General features: G+C 44.1%; 1 protein-coding gene across 3 annotated transcripts in view; it reads left to right on the forward strand.

The window, feature by feature from the left end:
- MTOR (mechanistic target of rapamycin kinase) overlaps nucleotides 1-13,235 on the forward strand; it is a 99,130-nt gene extending 85,895 nt beyond the window's left edge. For 2 of the 3 annotated variants that reach the window (XM_081144969.1, XM_081144970.1), the window contains exons 47-58: nucleotides 908-1,043; nucleotides 1,663-1,810; nucleotides 2,427-2,549; nucleotides 3,679-3,761; nucleotides 4,840-4,912; nucleotides 5,417-5,491; nucleotides 5,878-6,013; nucleotides 6,688-6,753; nucleotides 8,468-8,548; nucleotides 8,819-8,899; nucleotides 11,421-11,526; nucleotides 12,191-13,235. In XM_081144969.1, coding sequence (XP_081001095.1) covers nucleotides 908-1,043; nucleotides 1,663-1,810; nucleotides 2,427-2,549; nucleotides 3,679-3,761; nucleotides 4,840-4,912; nucleotides 5,417-5,491; nucleotides 5,878-6,013; nucleotides 6,688-6,753; nucleotides 8,468-8,548; nucleotides 8,819-8,899; nucleotides 11,421-11,526; nucleotides 12,191-12,206 — 1,124 coding nt within the window. In that variant the 3' untranslated portion in view covers nucleotides 12,207-13,235. Of the gene's footprint in view, nucleotides 1-907; nucleotides 1,044-1,662; nucleotides 1,811-2,426; nucleotides 2,550-3,678; nucleotides 3,762-3,883; nucleotides 3,992-4,839; nucleotides 4,913-5,416; nucleotides 5,492-5,877; nucleotides 6,014-6,687; nucleotides 6,754-8,467; nucleotides 8,549-8,818; nucleotides 8,900-11,420; nucleotides 11,527-12,190 lie in introns of all 3 variants that reach the window. The other variant, XR_013999378.1, reaches the window with a different exon arrangement.
- Nucleotides 13,236-13,992: the final 757 nt, after the last annotated feature.

Genomic DNA, 13,992 nt, shown 5'->3' on the forward strand with positions numbered 1-13,992 from the left:
AGGTCTCTTGCCTGTGGTAATAATGCTCATTTTTTTAAATGCGGTGATGATTCATCAGCACCAGTTCCCTGTGGTCCATAGGTGATTGACTCTACATCAGCATTATTTAGGAATATTTAGTTAGAGAGCCCTAATGAAGGAACTGTTTCCAGAGGTGTAAACAGAGTTAAGAGAACCAACAGCGAGAAGCTGTTACCCCACTCTCCAGACCTGAAAAGGCAGGGAGCTCATCAAGGGCTTGTTCCACCAGAAGCTGTAGCCCAGGTAGAGGGACATAGCTGCTTCTAGGACTGTGGCCTGGCTGGTTGTCAGGGGCAGATACCCTGACCTCTCCCTCTTCCCACCTGCTGACCTCCTGCTAGTGCCCCCATTGGCCAATCCCAACTGGGAGCCCAAGTGATACAGTCTGAGGAGATCAGGCTTCTCAGGTCGGAGCAGGACAGGGAAGGGCAGAGTGGGTTGGGGAGGGGAACATTCAGAATGACCGTTTCTATGCAGAATCCTTCCTGGTCCTGCCTGGCTGGTGTGGCTCAGTTGGTTGGAGTGTCGCAGGTTCGATTTCCTGTCAGGGCACATACCTTCATTGCAGGTTCAATCCCCAGTTGGGGCTCGTACGGGAGGCAACTGACCAATGTATCTCTCTCACATTGATGTTTCACTGTCCTCCTGCCTGTATCTCTAAAATAAAAAAAGAATCATTCCTCAAAGACAGAGCTTTTTAAATTTATTTATTTTGATTTGAATAACATCACATTGGGGGACCATCAAAAGCAGGGCCTGTTCTTTTCATTGATTCTAGGGAGTTTTATTTGCAGCCTGAAGGATCTTTTGAAGACAGTGGTGGTCTACCCCCTGATGGGTTTGAGACCCTCTGGTCTCCACTAACTGCTCCCACCATTCCTTACAGGCAGCAACGGACATGAGTTTGTTTTCCTCCTGAAAGGCCATGAAGACCTGCGGCAGGACGAACGAGTGATGCAGCTCTTCGGCCTGGTTAACACCCTTCTGGCCAATGACCCAACATCTCTCCGGAAGAATCTCAGGTATTCAGGACGCATGGAAATGGCAATGATTTGCGAAGTCTTCTGGTTTTTCCTACATCTCTCCCATGTAGTCATGTACCTTTATGAAATAAATCATAAAAGTATGTACCTGACAGGAAGTCATCAGTAGCCAAGGTGTCAACCACAAAAAGAAAAATCCTCCATATTTTTAGGGTATTCTCATAAAAGTGCCTTTAACAACCACCAAAGGATCCAGAAAGGAACACTTTGTGGCCATTAGACTGGAGATTCTGGAAATTTGATGTTTTACCTGTGGTGGGGTTCCAGCCTAGCCAGACCTTTCCTATCTTCAGTACTCTTACCCCTCTTTCTATTAAGAACATGAATATTAAGTTGGGAGGTTATTTTAAGCTTAGAAATAATCACTGGATTTCCCCCAAACACTGAGTTTGTTAGGCAGGTTGAGTGACCAATGTGCTTCTGTACCATCAGTGCACCGTCTCCATGTGATACCTTATGCTTTGCAAAGGCCTTCATCACGCACCTTACAACAGCCCCATGCAGGGGGGTTCATTAAAACTTGTTTGCATATGCAGTGAGCAGGTCAAAGGTGTACCCTGTTTACTGTACAATAACCCTGCTTTCCCATGGGCCCCAGCATCCAGCGATATGCAGTCATTCCTCTATCAACCAACTCGGGCCTCATCGGCTGGGTCCCCCACTGTGACACGCTGCATGCCCTCATCCGGGACTACAGGGAGAAAAAGAAGATCCTTCTCAACATCGAGCATCGCATCATGTTGCGGGTATGTGATGAGGCTCCAGCTCCAGCCCAGTAATGTCTCGGAGGCAAAACTCACCAAAGAGGCTATACAGAGCTGCTTTTCTTGTGCTCTTATATATGTCCATCACTGAAAAGTCGATTTGAGGGGATTATCCATTGAAGAAGGTTTAAGAAAGTGAGTCCTAAAGAAGAAAACCTTCTCTAAGAAACAGAAGGACCCTTAAAGCCCAGGACTTAAGATTTCACTATCCTAGGTGAGACTGGATAGTATTACTTGTCAGGTACCTAAGGCACACAGAGCACTGGCCCTGCAGAGAGACAGTGTGTAAGAGATGTGTAAGTAACAAGAAAGAATTGTTTGTTAACCAGAACCCTGAGCCCTCCAGTGCTCTCATTCACACCAGTGGGCTTGTGCTGTGGTGAGGCCTGATGTTTTGCACGCAGGTCTGGCAGTCCCTGTGGTCCTAGGTGAGAGTGGCCGCTCCATTTGTCCTTTTGCAACGTTCTTATTTCACGCCTCCTTTGGCTGTGGTGGTGAAATTAGAACCCAGCTCTGCCTGACCTGAGCCTTATTATTTTCTTGGGTTTAAGCTGCTTGTCTTCGGCTGCTCTCTCAGAATGGTTGTGTCCCTATACAGATGGCTCCAGACTACGATCACCTAACTCTGATGCAGAAGGTAGAGGTGTTTGAGCATGCCGTCAATAACACAGCCGGGGACGACCTGGCCAAGCTGCTATGGCTGAAAAGCCCCAGCTCCGAGGTACGGCGCACACTGCACTTTGACACACCCACTCTTGTCAGGATACTTTCTCTCTGTTCATGCACCTGTGGGCTCATCTTTGTCACGATTAGCTGGAGATTATGTTATGTGCAATCTTTTATAACAGATTAAAAGGGTGAGCCATGCAATTTAGCAGATGTAGATTTAATACTTTAGTGTTTCTCCTGTTACAGTAGTATTTGAGCTCTTTATATATTAAGGCGATTAAATCTTTTTCATGTATGTTATAAATTTTCTGTTTATTTGCTGTTTTAATTTTGTTAATGGTATGTTTCTTGGTTTTGAGTTTTTGTTTTGTTTTTAATATACAGACATTTTTAAAGTTATAAGTTAACAGATTTTTAATTATTTAAAATTCTTGCCTTTGATTTTATATTAGAAAGGCCCTCTTCGCTTCAGGGTTATGTATCTTTTTACATCAGTTGTACTAATTATAAGATTTGTTCTTACATTTAAATTCTTAACCCAATTTGGAATCTAGCATTAGGATATAAGTTTTATTAAGATGACTTGCCAGCACCACAATATTTACCAAATAATCCATCCTTTCCCTATTTAAAAGATTCCATTTTTGTTATGTAGTAAATTCTTACATGCCTTTGGATTTCTTTCTAGAGCTTCTATTGTCTTTCATTGATATTTCTGCCTTTTTCTCCTCAAGTACTATACTATTAATACAAGTCTCTTCTCATTGGCTATTTTCATACTTTTTTTTTCCAGATAAATTTTGGGATCATTTTCTCAAGGTCACACAAAAAAAAATTTTCTCAAGGCCACTGAATTTTTATTAAATTACATTAAATGTATTCAATAATTTGGGAGGATATTACCTCTTGACAGTCTTAAGTGGATATCCTTAAATGGATATTTTCACTTACTCAAGTCTTTGTATTTCTAAGCTGAGTTTTATTTATTTATTCATCTAAGTTCTGCCCATTTCTAGTTTATTTCAAGCATAGCTTATTTTGTAATTGTGAATGGGATCTTTATGCCATTATATATTCTAATTGGTTATGATGGATTATAAGCAAACAGTTGATTGGGTGTAATTATGTGGAAACCATTTAAAGTTTCCAGAGCCTGGCTCACTTGTGCTCCTGTGTTCTAGGTGTGGTTTGATCGAAGAACCAATTATACCCGCTCTTTAGCTGTCATGTCCATGGTTGGGTATATTTTGGGCCTGGGAGATAGGTGAGTGAATTTAATTGTTTCTTGCAGCCTTCTTTATCCATTGTAGTGTTCTGGAATGGTTTCATTTTGTTTTCCAGTGAGATTTATGACGATTTGGTAAATATTTGTATTTTGTACTTTAGGTATTTTTTGCGACATCAGCCTTACTCCCCTATTTATTATCCGTGTCAGCAGAACAGTACATCAAACTAAAGGGAAGAAAAATCGTAGTTCAGGAGTACTACTTCTGCGTAGGTTGATTTAATGTATTATAAAAACACAAATCCGATTGATTTTATTAATTCAATGAACATTTATTAATCACCACTGTGTTAAAATAATTCTATTTGTGTAATTGAAACCAACCAAAGTAGATCCTTCTGATGTTTCTTCATGATAAATTTCATCCAGATGTACTGATTGAAAAAGTAGTTTAGGCATGTTCAGACATTGACTCAATAGACTTTTTTTAAAACTAGTTTTCTGATGTCCACTATTTTTCTCCTGGGATCATGTCTCGTGCACTTATTTGAGAGTAAAAATAATTTTATCACACAAAAATAATAAATTCTTATTTTTAAAAAAAAAGGCAGAATTCCTGTTGACAAAATTCAGGTGATCCTGCCACGGTTGGCTCCAGGGCTCAGGGAGACAAGGCCCTGTGGTAGGTACTAAGTAGTAATGACAGAGCCTATCACTCTGAGATGCCAGCACTGCCGGAATCTTGTGACCAAATTATCATGGTATTGTGGGGCAACTTGTGATTCACACAGATAAATCCTTATTTCAGGCCTAGAGCAGGGGTTGGCAAACTTTTTCTTAAAGAGCCAGACAATAAATATTTTTGGCTTTGTTGGCCATACAGTCTCTGTCACAACTGCTTATGTCTGCTGTTGTAGCAAAAAAGCAGCCTGAAACAATACTTAAAGAAATGAGTGTGACAGTGTTCCAATAAAGCATTATTTACAAAAGCAGGTGGGGGCTGGATTTGGCCTGAGAGCTGTACTTTGCCAACCTGTGGCCTAGAGTATCACATACTTGTTGATTTATCAGTGTTGCTCTCTTGACACCACCCTGGTCTGTATTCTGTTTCTCAAAGACACCCATCCAACCTGATGCTGGACCGGCTGAGTGGGAAGATCCTGCACATTGACTTTGGGGACTGCTTTGAGGTGAGCACATGTTCCAGAACAGCAAGTAAAGCTCACCTTCCCGGGTGACATAAGCCCACGATGCATTATCTCACCCCTGCCTCTCCTACTGAGGTGATAGGAAGTCAGTCTAAGAAATTAAATCCACGCTCTTTAATACTTGGTTTAGTGGGACTCTGACACCCTTGGGCAAGGGCCGCTTGTTCACTGTTCCCACACCCTCCTGGGGTGGAGGAACCCTCATCCTCCACACGGCCTACTGGTCCAAGGCCTGGCGCAGTGCACACTTTTTCTTTTTGTTCCCTCTTTCCCTCTCTCTCTCTCTCTCTCTCTCTCTCTTGTTTTTCTTAATTGTCTTTTAAATCCCTGTGATAAGTCCCTCACTAAACTCAACCTGCTTCATTCTGTGCTCTAATTGAAATCAGTGCTGGTGATGCGAAGGAAAGCCACCTGCCTTCACGTGGCTTTAGCCAAGGAAAACAGTCTAACCAGTGGACTTGGGTTTTTCCCTCTTTTGCCCTATAGGTCGCTATGACCAGAGAGAAATTCCCAGAGAAGATTCCATTTAGACTGACAAGAATGTTGACCAATGCTATGGAGGTAAGTAGATGACCAGCTGCTTTGGAATAGGGTCACTACAGCTATGACTCTCTGAGGACAGACTTGCTTGTTAGGGCTCATCAGTTCCCCAAATGCCCAGAGTATTTCTGCAGTCTTTTTCTGGAATTTTCCATTGTGTTAGAAATGATCAATCTTTGAAAATATTACCATTCTTTATGCCACATGAATCAGTGTTTCATATGAATGACAAATGTGACCTGACTCCTTGCTCTGAAGACATTCCCAGCCTCATACATTGATAATGGCCTATGTCCACTTCCTCAGCGGGTGTGGCAGACCCTCTCAACTGTCTGACTTTTTGTCACGAGGCCTTAAGGAGGCAGTGCCAGTGACTTCTGTGGTGAGTAGCTGTGACCCTTCTACAGGTTACTGGTCTGGATGGCAACTACAGAATCACCTGCCATACAGTGATGGAGGTGCTTCGGGAACACAAGGATAGTGTCATGGCCGTGCTGGAAGCCTTTGTCTACGATCCCTTGCTGAACTGGAGGCTGATGGACAGTGAGTATTAGCAAGTGCTTGGGCACTGGAGTCAGCACCCTACCAAATTAGGAGTATCTGACACAGTACATTTCACTAATCTATGGGCCTTCAGGCCTGGAGCCTGAGCTGTATTACTGAGCTTTTGCATCACATTTCACAATGCAGCTCTGGTGTCTGGAAATGAATTTCAAGAATTTTTATTAACTAGGACGGAAAACTCCAGTCATCAGCTTGGGTATAAAGTAAAGTATTTTTTAGTATAAATTAAGTACCCTAATGATTTTCGTTTGTTTGGGTGTCTGTAGAGTAGCAAGCTGGAATTTTGATTGGAGATACAAACAGTTGTGATTTTAGTCAGCAGAATCTCAGTCTGCCCTTTGTTCCTACCTCCTGAGAAGCTTACTAACAAGAGGAATCTGATCACTGTGATTAAGTTATGTTTTTTTATCTTAGGGGATCTGTTTACATTGCCTAAATCCAACCTGATGATATAGAGTATCCCTCAGGATTGGACACCCATGCTAGCACCCACCCACGTACTCCTGAGCAGTACATCTTTGGTTCTCTCTTAGGGGATATATCTTTTGGAAATATTATGTTTTTATGATTGTAAGAAAATATCACATCAACCAAGTTTCTTTCAAGTCAAAGTCTGAAGCACTTTTTAATCATCCCTCTCTTTCTTCCCCTAGCAAATACCAAAGGCAACAAGCGATCCAGGACAAGAACAGATTCCTACTCTGCTGGCCAGTCAGTAGGTGGGTGTCTCCCATGGCAACTGCAGATTCTGTCCCCTTCTATCCAGAGTGTTTCTAGAACAGGGTGAGCTCTGCTACTGCCATTAGGAGGCATGACTTAAAATAGGAATGGGTGCAAAAAAAAGTTATGAAGTTATTTACACATTGAGATTTCCCGAAAGTACAGAATCACATTATAGAATTGACCGAAATATATATGAAATAATAAAAGAACATCCCACTGTGTAATCAAGTACCACGCGATATGGTTTGGAATACAAGGGCTGTGGGACTTAGAGGAGTTATCGCTCCAAACTGCAGTAGGTAAGGGAGCTCTTGGGTTGGTGGAATTAAAGCTGAGACTTAGTGGAGGGATGGAATCTGTATGGGCAGAAGGGAAAAAGGTGTTCTGGGCAGGAAATTGGAGTCCTGGGTTACAGTGGCATCTCTGCACATGCGTGGACTCTACCCCAGACAGATAAGATCTGTAAATGCTTAAGTCCCCCACGGTGTCTGAAGTACCTTGTGAGATGACTGGTCTCATCCAAACTATGTGGGACTTACTGCTGAACTCTCAGGACCCACCTCGTCACTACATAATCGGGTGACTTCTACATGCTGCCTGTGGCATGCAGGGGGTAATTAGGACAGCCAGCTCTAATGCAACCAGGTGGGAGTAGACCCAGTTGTTTTGTGTGCCTTAAAAGTTAAGTTCCAGAGGGTCATTAAGAAAATAGTAGTATCACTGGATTCATTTTGCAGGCCTGTGTTGTACAAGGGCAGTGCATAAATAACCTCAGGACTCTGACTTTAGGCTCTTCCCTCCTGAAGGCCACAGCCAGTGGAGGGTGACTCTAAAGCCTGAGGACTTTTTCTCCCCAGAATTGCTGTATAAATTCCTACAAAGAATAACACTTCATCCAAATGGCCGAGTGGCTTATTTGGTTGGAGCATCTCCCCTTGCACCAAAAGGCTGCAGGTTCAGTTCCCAGTTAGGACACATACCTAGGTTGCAGGTTCGACCCCGGTTGGAGCACATAGAGGAGGCAATCAATTGATGTTTCTTTCTCGCATCGATGTTTCTCTCTCTCTCTTCCCCTCTCTCTAAAATCATTAAACATATTGACAATTTTAAAAAAAAAGAAAAACACTTCAGTCATATGTGTTACCCATTGAAAACTAGTTTTCTTTACATTATTGCCAGTTTTTGTTGAACCAAACAAAATGGTTTGTGACTCATACTCCTGTTCTCTATGTCAGAACATTTTATTACTGCTGTTTGCCTGAAAAGTCATGCTTTGTAGGTTTAAAACCTTTTAAATACATAAAGAGCCCTAGCCAGTTTGGCTAAGTGGTTAGAGTGCCGGCCCGTGGACTGAAGGGTCCCGGGTTTGATTCCAGCCAAGGGCATGGACCTCCGTTGCAGGCTCAATCCCCACCCCAGTCGGGTGTGTGCAGGAGGCAACCAATCAATGTGTCTCTCACATCGATGTTTCTCTCCCTCTCTTCTTCTCTCCCTTTCTCTCCCCCTTCCACTCTCCTTAAAAGCAATGGGAAAAATATCCTCCTTGAGTGAGGATTAAAAATAATAATAACATAACGCTTCCTTTCTCCTTTCCCCTTTGAGGTGGGGAGGGCTAGTGTCAGAGGAGTGTGTAGCGTGTGAAGAATTAGAGCTCATACCTTGGAACAATGGCTTTTTTGTTTTCTGATAATTGACTCTTTTTCCTCCTAGAAATTTTGGATGGTGTAGAACTTGGGGAACCAGCCCATAAGAAAACGGGGACCACAGTGCCAGAATCTATTCATTCTTTCAGTAAGTCTGAGGACTTGTGCCAGTAACTAGCTCATTAAGAAAACAGCAGCTGTGTTTTACTACGAGAGGGTCAGTGCGATGAAACAACAAAACTGCCTGTGAGCAGAAAAGGTTCCATGAATTTCTCATTATGTTCTGAGGACAAAGGTAGACACACAGGAAGAATTACTCAACACTTACAAAAGTGAACATTTGAGAAGGGCAGGGGTGTTTATTGAACCTGTGTGATGATCCAGTTCTTACTGTTACTTCTTCTTTGGTGTGTTCCAGTTGGAGATGGTCTGGTCAAACCAGAGGCCCTAAATAAGAAAGCTATTCAAATTATTAACAGAGTTCGAGATAAACTCACTGGTGAGTATGTGGATGTGTTTACCTAAAAGGACATACAGTCCAAGAGACTTTCTCTCCTTGAATGGTGGTCACCCCCATTTTCTGGTGGTGTTGGTGCCTAAATGAGTATGCTGCTCACTAGAGTATCTGAAGCCATCAATTAAGAGCTCTCTCTGATTCTCTTTCTAATAAACTTTAAGTAATGTGATTGATCTCATTTTAACAGGGTTAAGTAAAGGTCTGTTGGGTCCAAAGTCAGCCAGATTCAGGAACATTTTTATCATCATGACTTGATATCAGAGCAAATCTGACCACCCTGATCATTACCTCTCTGAACTTTGGAAGCCATTATGGAGTGGAGATTCTGGAAGGGCAAAATGCATGTGTTTGAAAAGGAGACATGTCACATTCACCAGATGGTGTGACTTGGGGGACGAGAGTCAGGGAAGCCAAAGACCCTCAGCTCCAGCATTTCCCATGGCACCTGCGGGCCTCTGTCACTTGGTCCAAAGATGATGAGAATCTTTCAGAAGGTGGCAAGGCTCAAATGAGACATGCAGTGCCAAGTGCTTAACATCAGGGCCTGGCACGTAAGTGCTATGTAGTCAGGGCATATTCATTGATTGAGTGGCTGCAAGAGCTAGATGCTGAAGAAACAGTGTTGGCAAAAATGGACAGATTCCCTGCCTCTGTGGGGCTCAGGATCTAAAGGCAAGCACTGTATTAGGTGGAAGGGAGGGACCTGAGGCTCTGCTTCCACTGACTGGAATTGAATCTAAGTTCTGGAGTTCAGGAAAAGCTCCCCTGAGCATACCAGCCCAGGAGATAATACCTGGAAGAGGAGTGAATTAGGGGTAGATTGTTCTAGGGGCAGGAAGCTGCACGTGCAGGTGCCCTGTGGTGGGAGGGAGTATGGCCAGAAATCTCTGGTCTGACTGCCCCAGAGAAAGGGAGATGGGAGGAGCTCAGTGCAAAATGAGCAGCCCAGGCCAGATCTTACTTACGACCTTACTTTTTAAATTTTATTTAAGTAAATCCTTATTGATTTCAGAGAGAGGGAGAGGGGGAGAGAGAGAAACATCAATGATGAGAGAATCATTGATCAGCTGCCTCCTGCACGCCCCCTACTGGGGATCGAGCCCACAACCCGGGCATGTGCCATGACCAGGAATCGAACCTCGATCTCCTGGATCCTAGGTCGATGCTCAACCACTGAGCCATACTGGCTGGGCAGCACCTTACATTATTATCATATGTCGTAAGGGCAGTGGGAGAGCACTGAAGGTTTTTAAGTGGGTAGGGAGGGAAGAGGAGGGCCCGGGCGGGTGAAATACTGTGCCTGCTCTGTGTCTGGAGAATTAATTAGAAGGGAGGGAGCAGCTGCCTCAGTCATCCAGGCTGGACAGTTGATGAGACTAGGGTGGTGGCAGTGGCAATGAATTCAGATCTTTAGGAGGTAAAATCAGAAGGGTTGATGAGGGAGAGGGATCTAGGGTGGCTTCAAGTCATTGGTGACCTTCTGAGAGCTGAGATGAGCCTGGCAGCCAGACTGATGCAATTGAAGGGAACGTGGAGTGAGAGAGAGAAGCAAAGCAAGGAGACAAGTTTCAAAGCTTGAGAAGGTTGGCTGTGCAGGGATGAGAGGACATAGCTGGAGAAGTAGTTGCTTTCGAGGTTGTTTTTCTCTGATGGAAGAGAGGAACGTGTTTACAAGACAGTATGAGAAGGGCAACTGAGAGGGAGAGTTGGAGGGCACGAGTGACAGGAAGGTAGCTGACACTGTAAGGCTCCAAAGAGAGCGGGAGGCCATGGGATCCAAAGCGCAGGCGAACTTGGCCTCAGCTGGGACATGGGAGCAAAGAAGAGGAAGCTCATGTCGAACAAATCCAGCACCTCAAACACTGCCTGACACATCAGCGATGGAAAACTGTGTCCAGTGACTTAATTAACTTACAAAGTAGGAGATGCAGGCATCTGCTGAGGCAGAGAAGCCAGAGGAGAGGTTTGGACGTTGGGGAGGGTAGAGGACTCGAAGCCACCCTTGTGGAAATGGAAAGGCATGTTGCCAGAGCAGCACAGGCTGGCCAGGCAGTGCCGCGCATGCCTGTTGGAGGTTCCAGGTTGTGAATTTATCAAGAAACAACTGCCCTGTGGGAGGAAAGGCTCAAGTCACATGGAGGTAAATTTAAAATCCAAGTCTCGGCCCCTCCGGGGCGTGGCTCAGCGGTTGTGCGTCGAACTAGGATCCAGGCTATCGGGGTTCGATTCCCGGTCAGGGCACATGCCTGGGTTGTGGGCTCCATCAATGACTCTCTCATCATTGATGTTTCTTTCTCTTTCTCCCCCTCTCCTTTCCTCTCTCTGAAATCAATAAAGATATATTTTTTTAAAAAAAATAAAATAAAATCCAAGTCTCATACAGCCTTCAAACTCGTGTACAAAGAGAAACTGATTGGGCTGCTTAGAGAGTTAAGCTAAACAGGGCCAAGGAGGGAGTTGAAAACCAGCTGCAGAAGAAATTATTTCGTTTTTCTTGTCCTAGGTCGGGACTTCTCTCACGATGAAACTTTGGACGTCCCAATACAAGTGGAGCTGCTCATCAAACAAGCAACGTCCCACGAAAACCTCTGCCAGTGCTACATTGGATGGTGAGCGGGCAGCTCCTAGTACCTGTGTTAAATAAGCAGTCTGGACCCCAATGTGTTCAGAGTCGCCAAATAAGATTTGAGGGATCCATGAAGTAGAATCATAGTTTCACATCTCTTTAAAAGTTTGTATTTACTGTGTATGCTCATTGCTCTAAAAAGGAGAAAATTGAAAAATATGGATGCATATTTGGAAGGCAAACACCAAAATAGATTCAAGTTACATTAAAAATGTTTAGAATAGTGAGTCCTCCTTATTTTCAGGGAGTGGGGGATCTTTTTGGATTTTTGCTGTCAATTCTAAGAAACAGGAAGGGCAAAGAAAAAAGCCAGAGCAGTGACAGAGAGTAGGAGATGAAAAGACAAATTTATGATCTGGGATTGTAGCGTTAAGGACCACTTGGGGGTCTGCTTTGATTAATTGCCTGAGGCACGCTTGAAGGTAGGAGCTTGAGAGAGAGGGCGATAGGGAAGCATCCTCCTGGGAGCACAGCAGGCCCAAAGTTGACTGGAAGTAATAAGTACGTCGTGCACAATTAATGGTGGGAGAGCTCAGGGAGCATCCCAGGGGTTGTCAGACCTTGGTCTTTCCGTTTTCAGTGCGTCTGTGTAAAGCTTTGAAGAAGCCCAAATTATTAAAATATTCCTTTTCTTTCTGTCTCCTTAGGTGTCCTTTCTGGTAACTGGAGGCCCAGACGTGCCACAGCATTTCTCTCGAGCCTTTTCTACTTTGGTATATGCTTCCACTAAACTGAAACAGTGGAAAACTGTTTCAGAAGGTTCAACTTTGTTAAATATTTTGAAATGTAAATGAAAAGAACTACTGTATATTAAAAGTTGGTTTGAACCAACTTTCTAGCTGCTGTTGAAGAATATATTGTCAGAAACACAAGGCTTGATTTGGTTCCCAGGACAGTAAACACAGTGATACTACATAAATCAAGCCATTGATCTGGGGGAACAGAAGATCCATAACTTTAGAAATACGGGTTTCGACTTAACTCACAATTCATCCTAAGCGTTTGCTGTTAGCAGAATGGCCTAGTCGTTCCTCTCAACGTGAACACAGCAAACTCAGCACAGTCAAGAAGCCTCAGGCTGTGGAGGACACGTCTTAGGATTCAGGACTGTAAGGAAGCTGGAGGAGCCCACTTCGTCACTTTCACCCATCCCATTACCTCACTGGTCCAGCAACAACATTTGCAAAATGGGCCAAAATGGGTGGGAAAGGTCTGTCTTCTGCCTCACCCGTGATGCTGCGACGTTACTTCAGTCCAAGACCCAGACCACTAGGAGAGGAGTTTCTTCAGAGTGCTGGGTGGCCTCAGCTGAGTGAATGCACAGATGCACAGGGGATCACAGTGCAGAGGGGTGGCCCACGCGGTTCTGGGATGTTTCTCGTGAGGTCTGGATGCTCTGTGTTCAGAGCACAGACTTGGAAAACAAGTGCTGTCATGGAGGTGCTGAACGCTAGGGAAGGTCTCCTACATGTGGGAATGTGAGCAAAAGAAACATTAAACCAAGTGCACAGAGTATAAAGTGTAGCTATGTCTAGACTCCATGTTGTATCTGAATAATTTTTGTGCCAATAAATGACATCAGAATTTTAAAAACGTGTATGAATGTCTTCCTCCCCCCCTTTTTTTTTCTTTTTTGTATGAATGGCTTTTTATTTATAATTATTAGTTTATAAAGGAAACAGTTATTCCTTCAACATTCATTAAGCACTTAGTACTAGGGACTGTGAAGGACACTGGATCTACGTGACCTGATCCGTTTCCTTGGGGTGTTCACCAGGCAGAGATGGCATCATGCAGGAGTAGACCAGTAACTCCACCATGCTAAGTGGTAAGGAGCCATCAGGGAGGTGCCGAACGCTGGGGAAGACCTCTTATGTGTGGAAATGGAGAGGGTGTGAGCCACAGGTGGGGCTCTGAGTTGACTGACTCCACTGGGCGTGAGCCAGGAAAATCATGGAGAGGGGAATACTTGCCAAGGTGCTTAAAGGGTGAGCATGAGCTGTCAGATGAAGCAAGAGGACATTCTCAGCAGAAAAGCGGTGTAAAAGCACAATATGGTGCAGAAATGGCAAGGATTAACGAGCTGTATTAGAGTGCAGGTATTCAGCCATTTTTTATATACAAAATGGCAGTTTCACTGAGCATGACTGCCGCAGTGGCCAGTGGGGAATAAAAAGACTAATAGGAACTGAAGGAAGGCTCGGCGGTAGGGGAGGCAGGACCTGCTGCCTCACAGTTCAGCACAAGGAGTTGATGCTGTGCACAGCAGGGAACCAGGGGAGGTTTTTAAACAGGTAGAATCTGAGTCTTGTTCCTCCTCTGGAAGTACGGATAATAGCATGACCTACACCACAGGGTTGTTCTGAGGATGAGATAACCCACGTCCAGCACACAGCACAGCTTGACACATGGCATTCGGTCCAATCATATGAAACAAGTGCTCAAAAAT

Source organism: Miniopterus schreibersii (assembly GCF_964146895.1).
Source record: "Miniopterus schreibersii genome assembly, chromosome: 8".
In the NCBI taxonomy this organism is placed as follows: domain Eukaryota; kingdom Metazoa; phylum Chordata; class Mammalia; order Chiroptera; family Miniopteridae; genus Miniopterus; species Miniopterus schreibersii.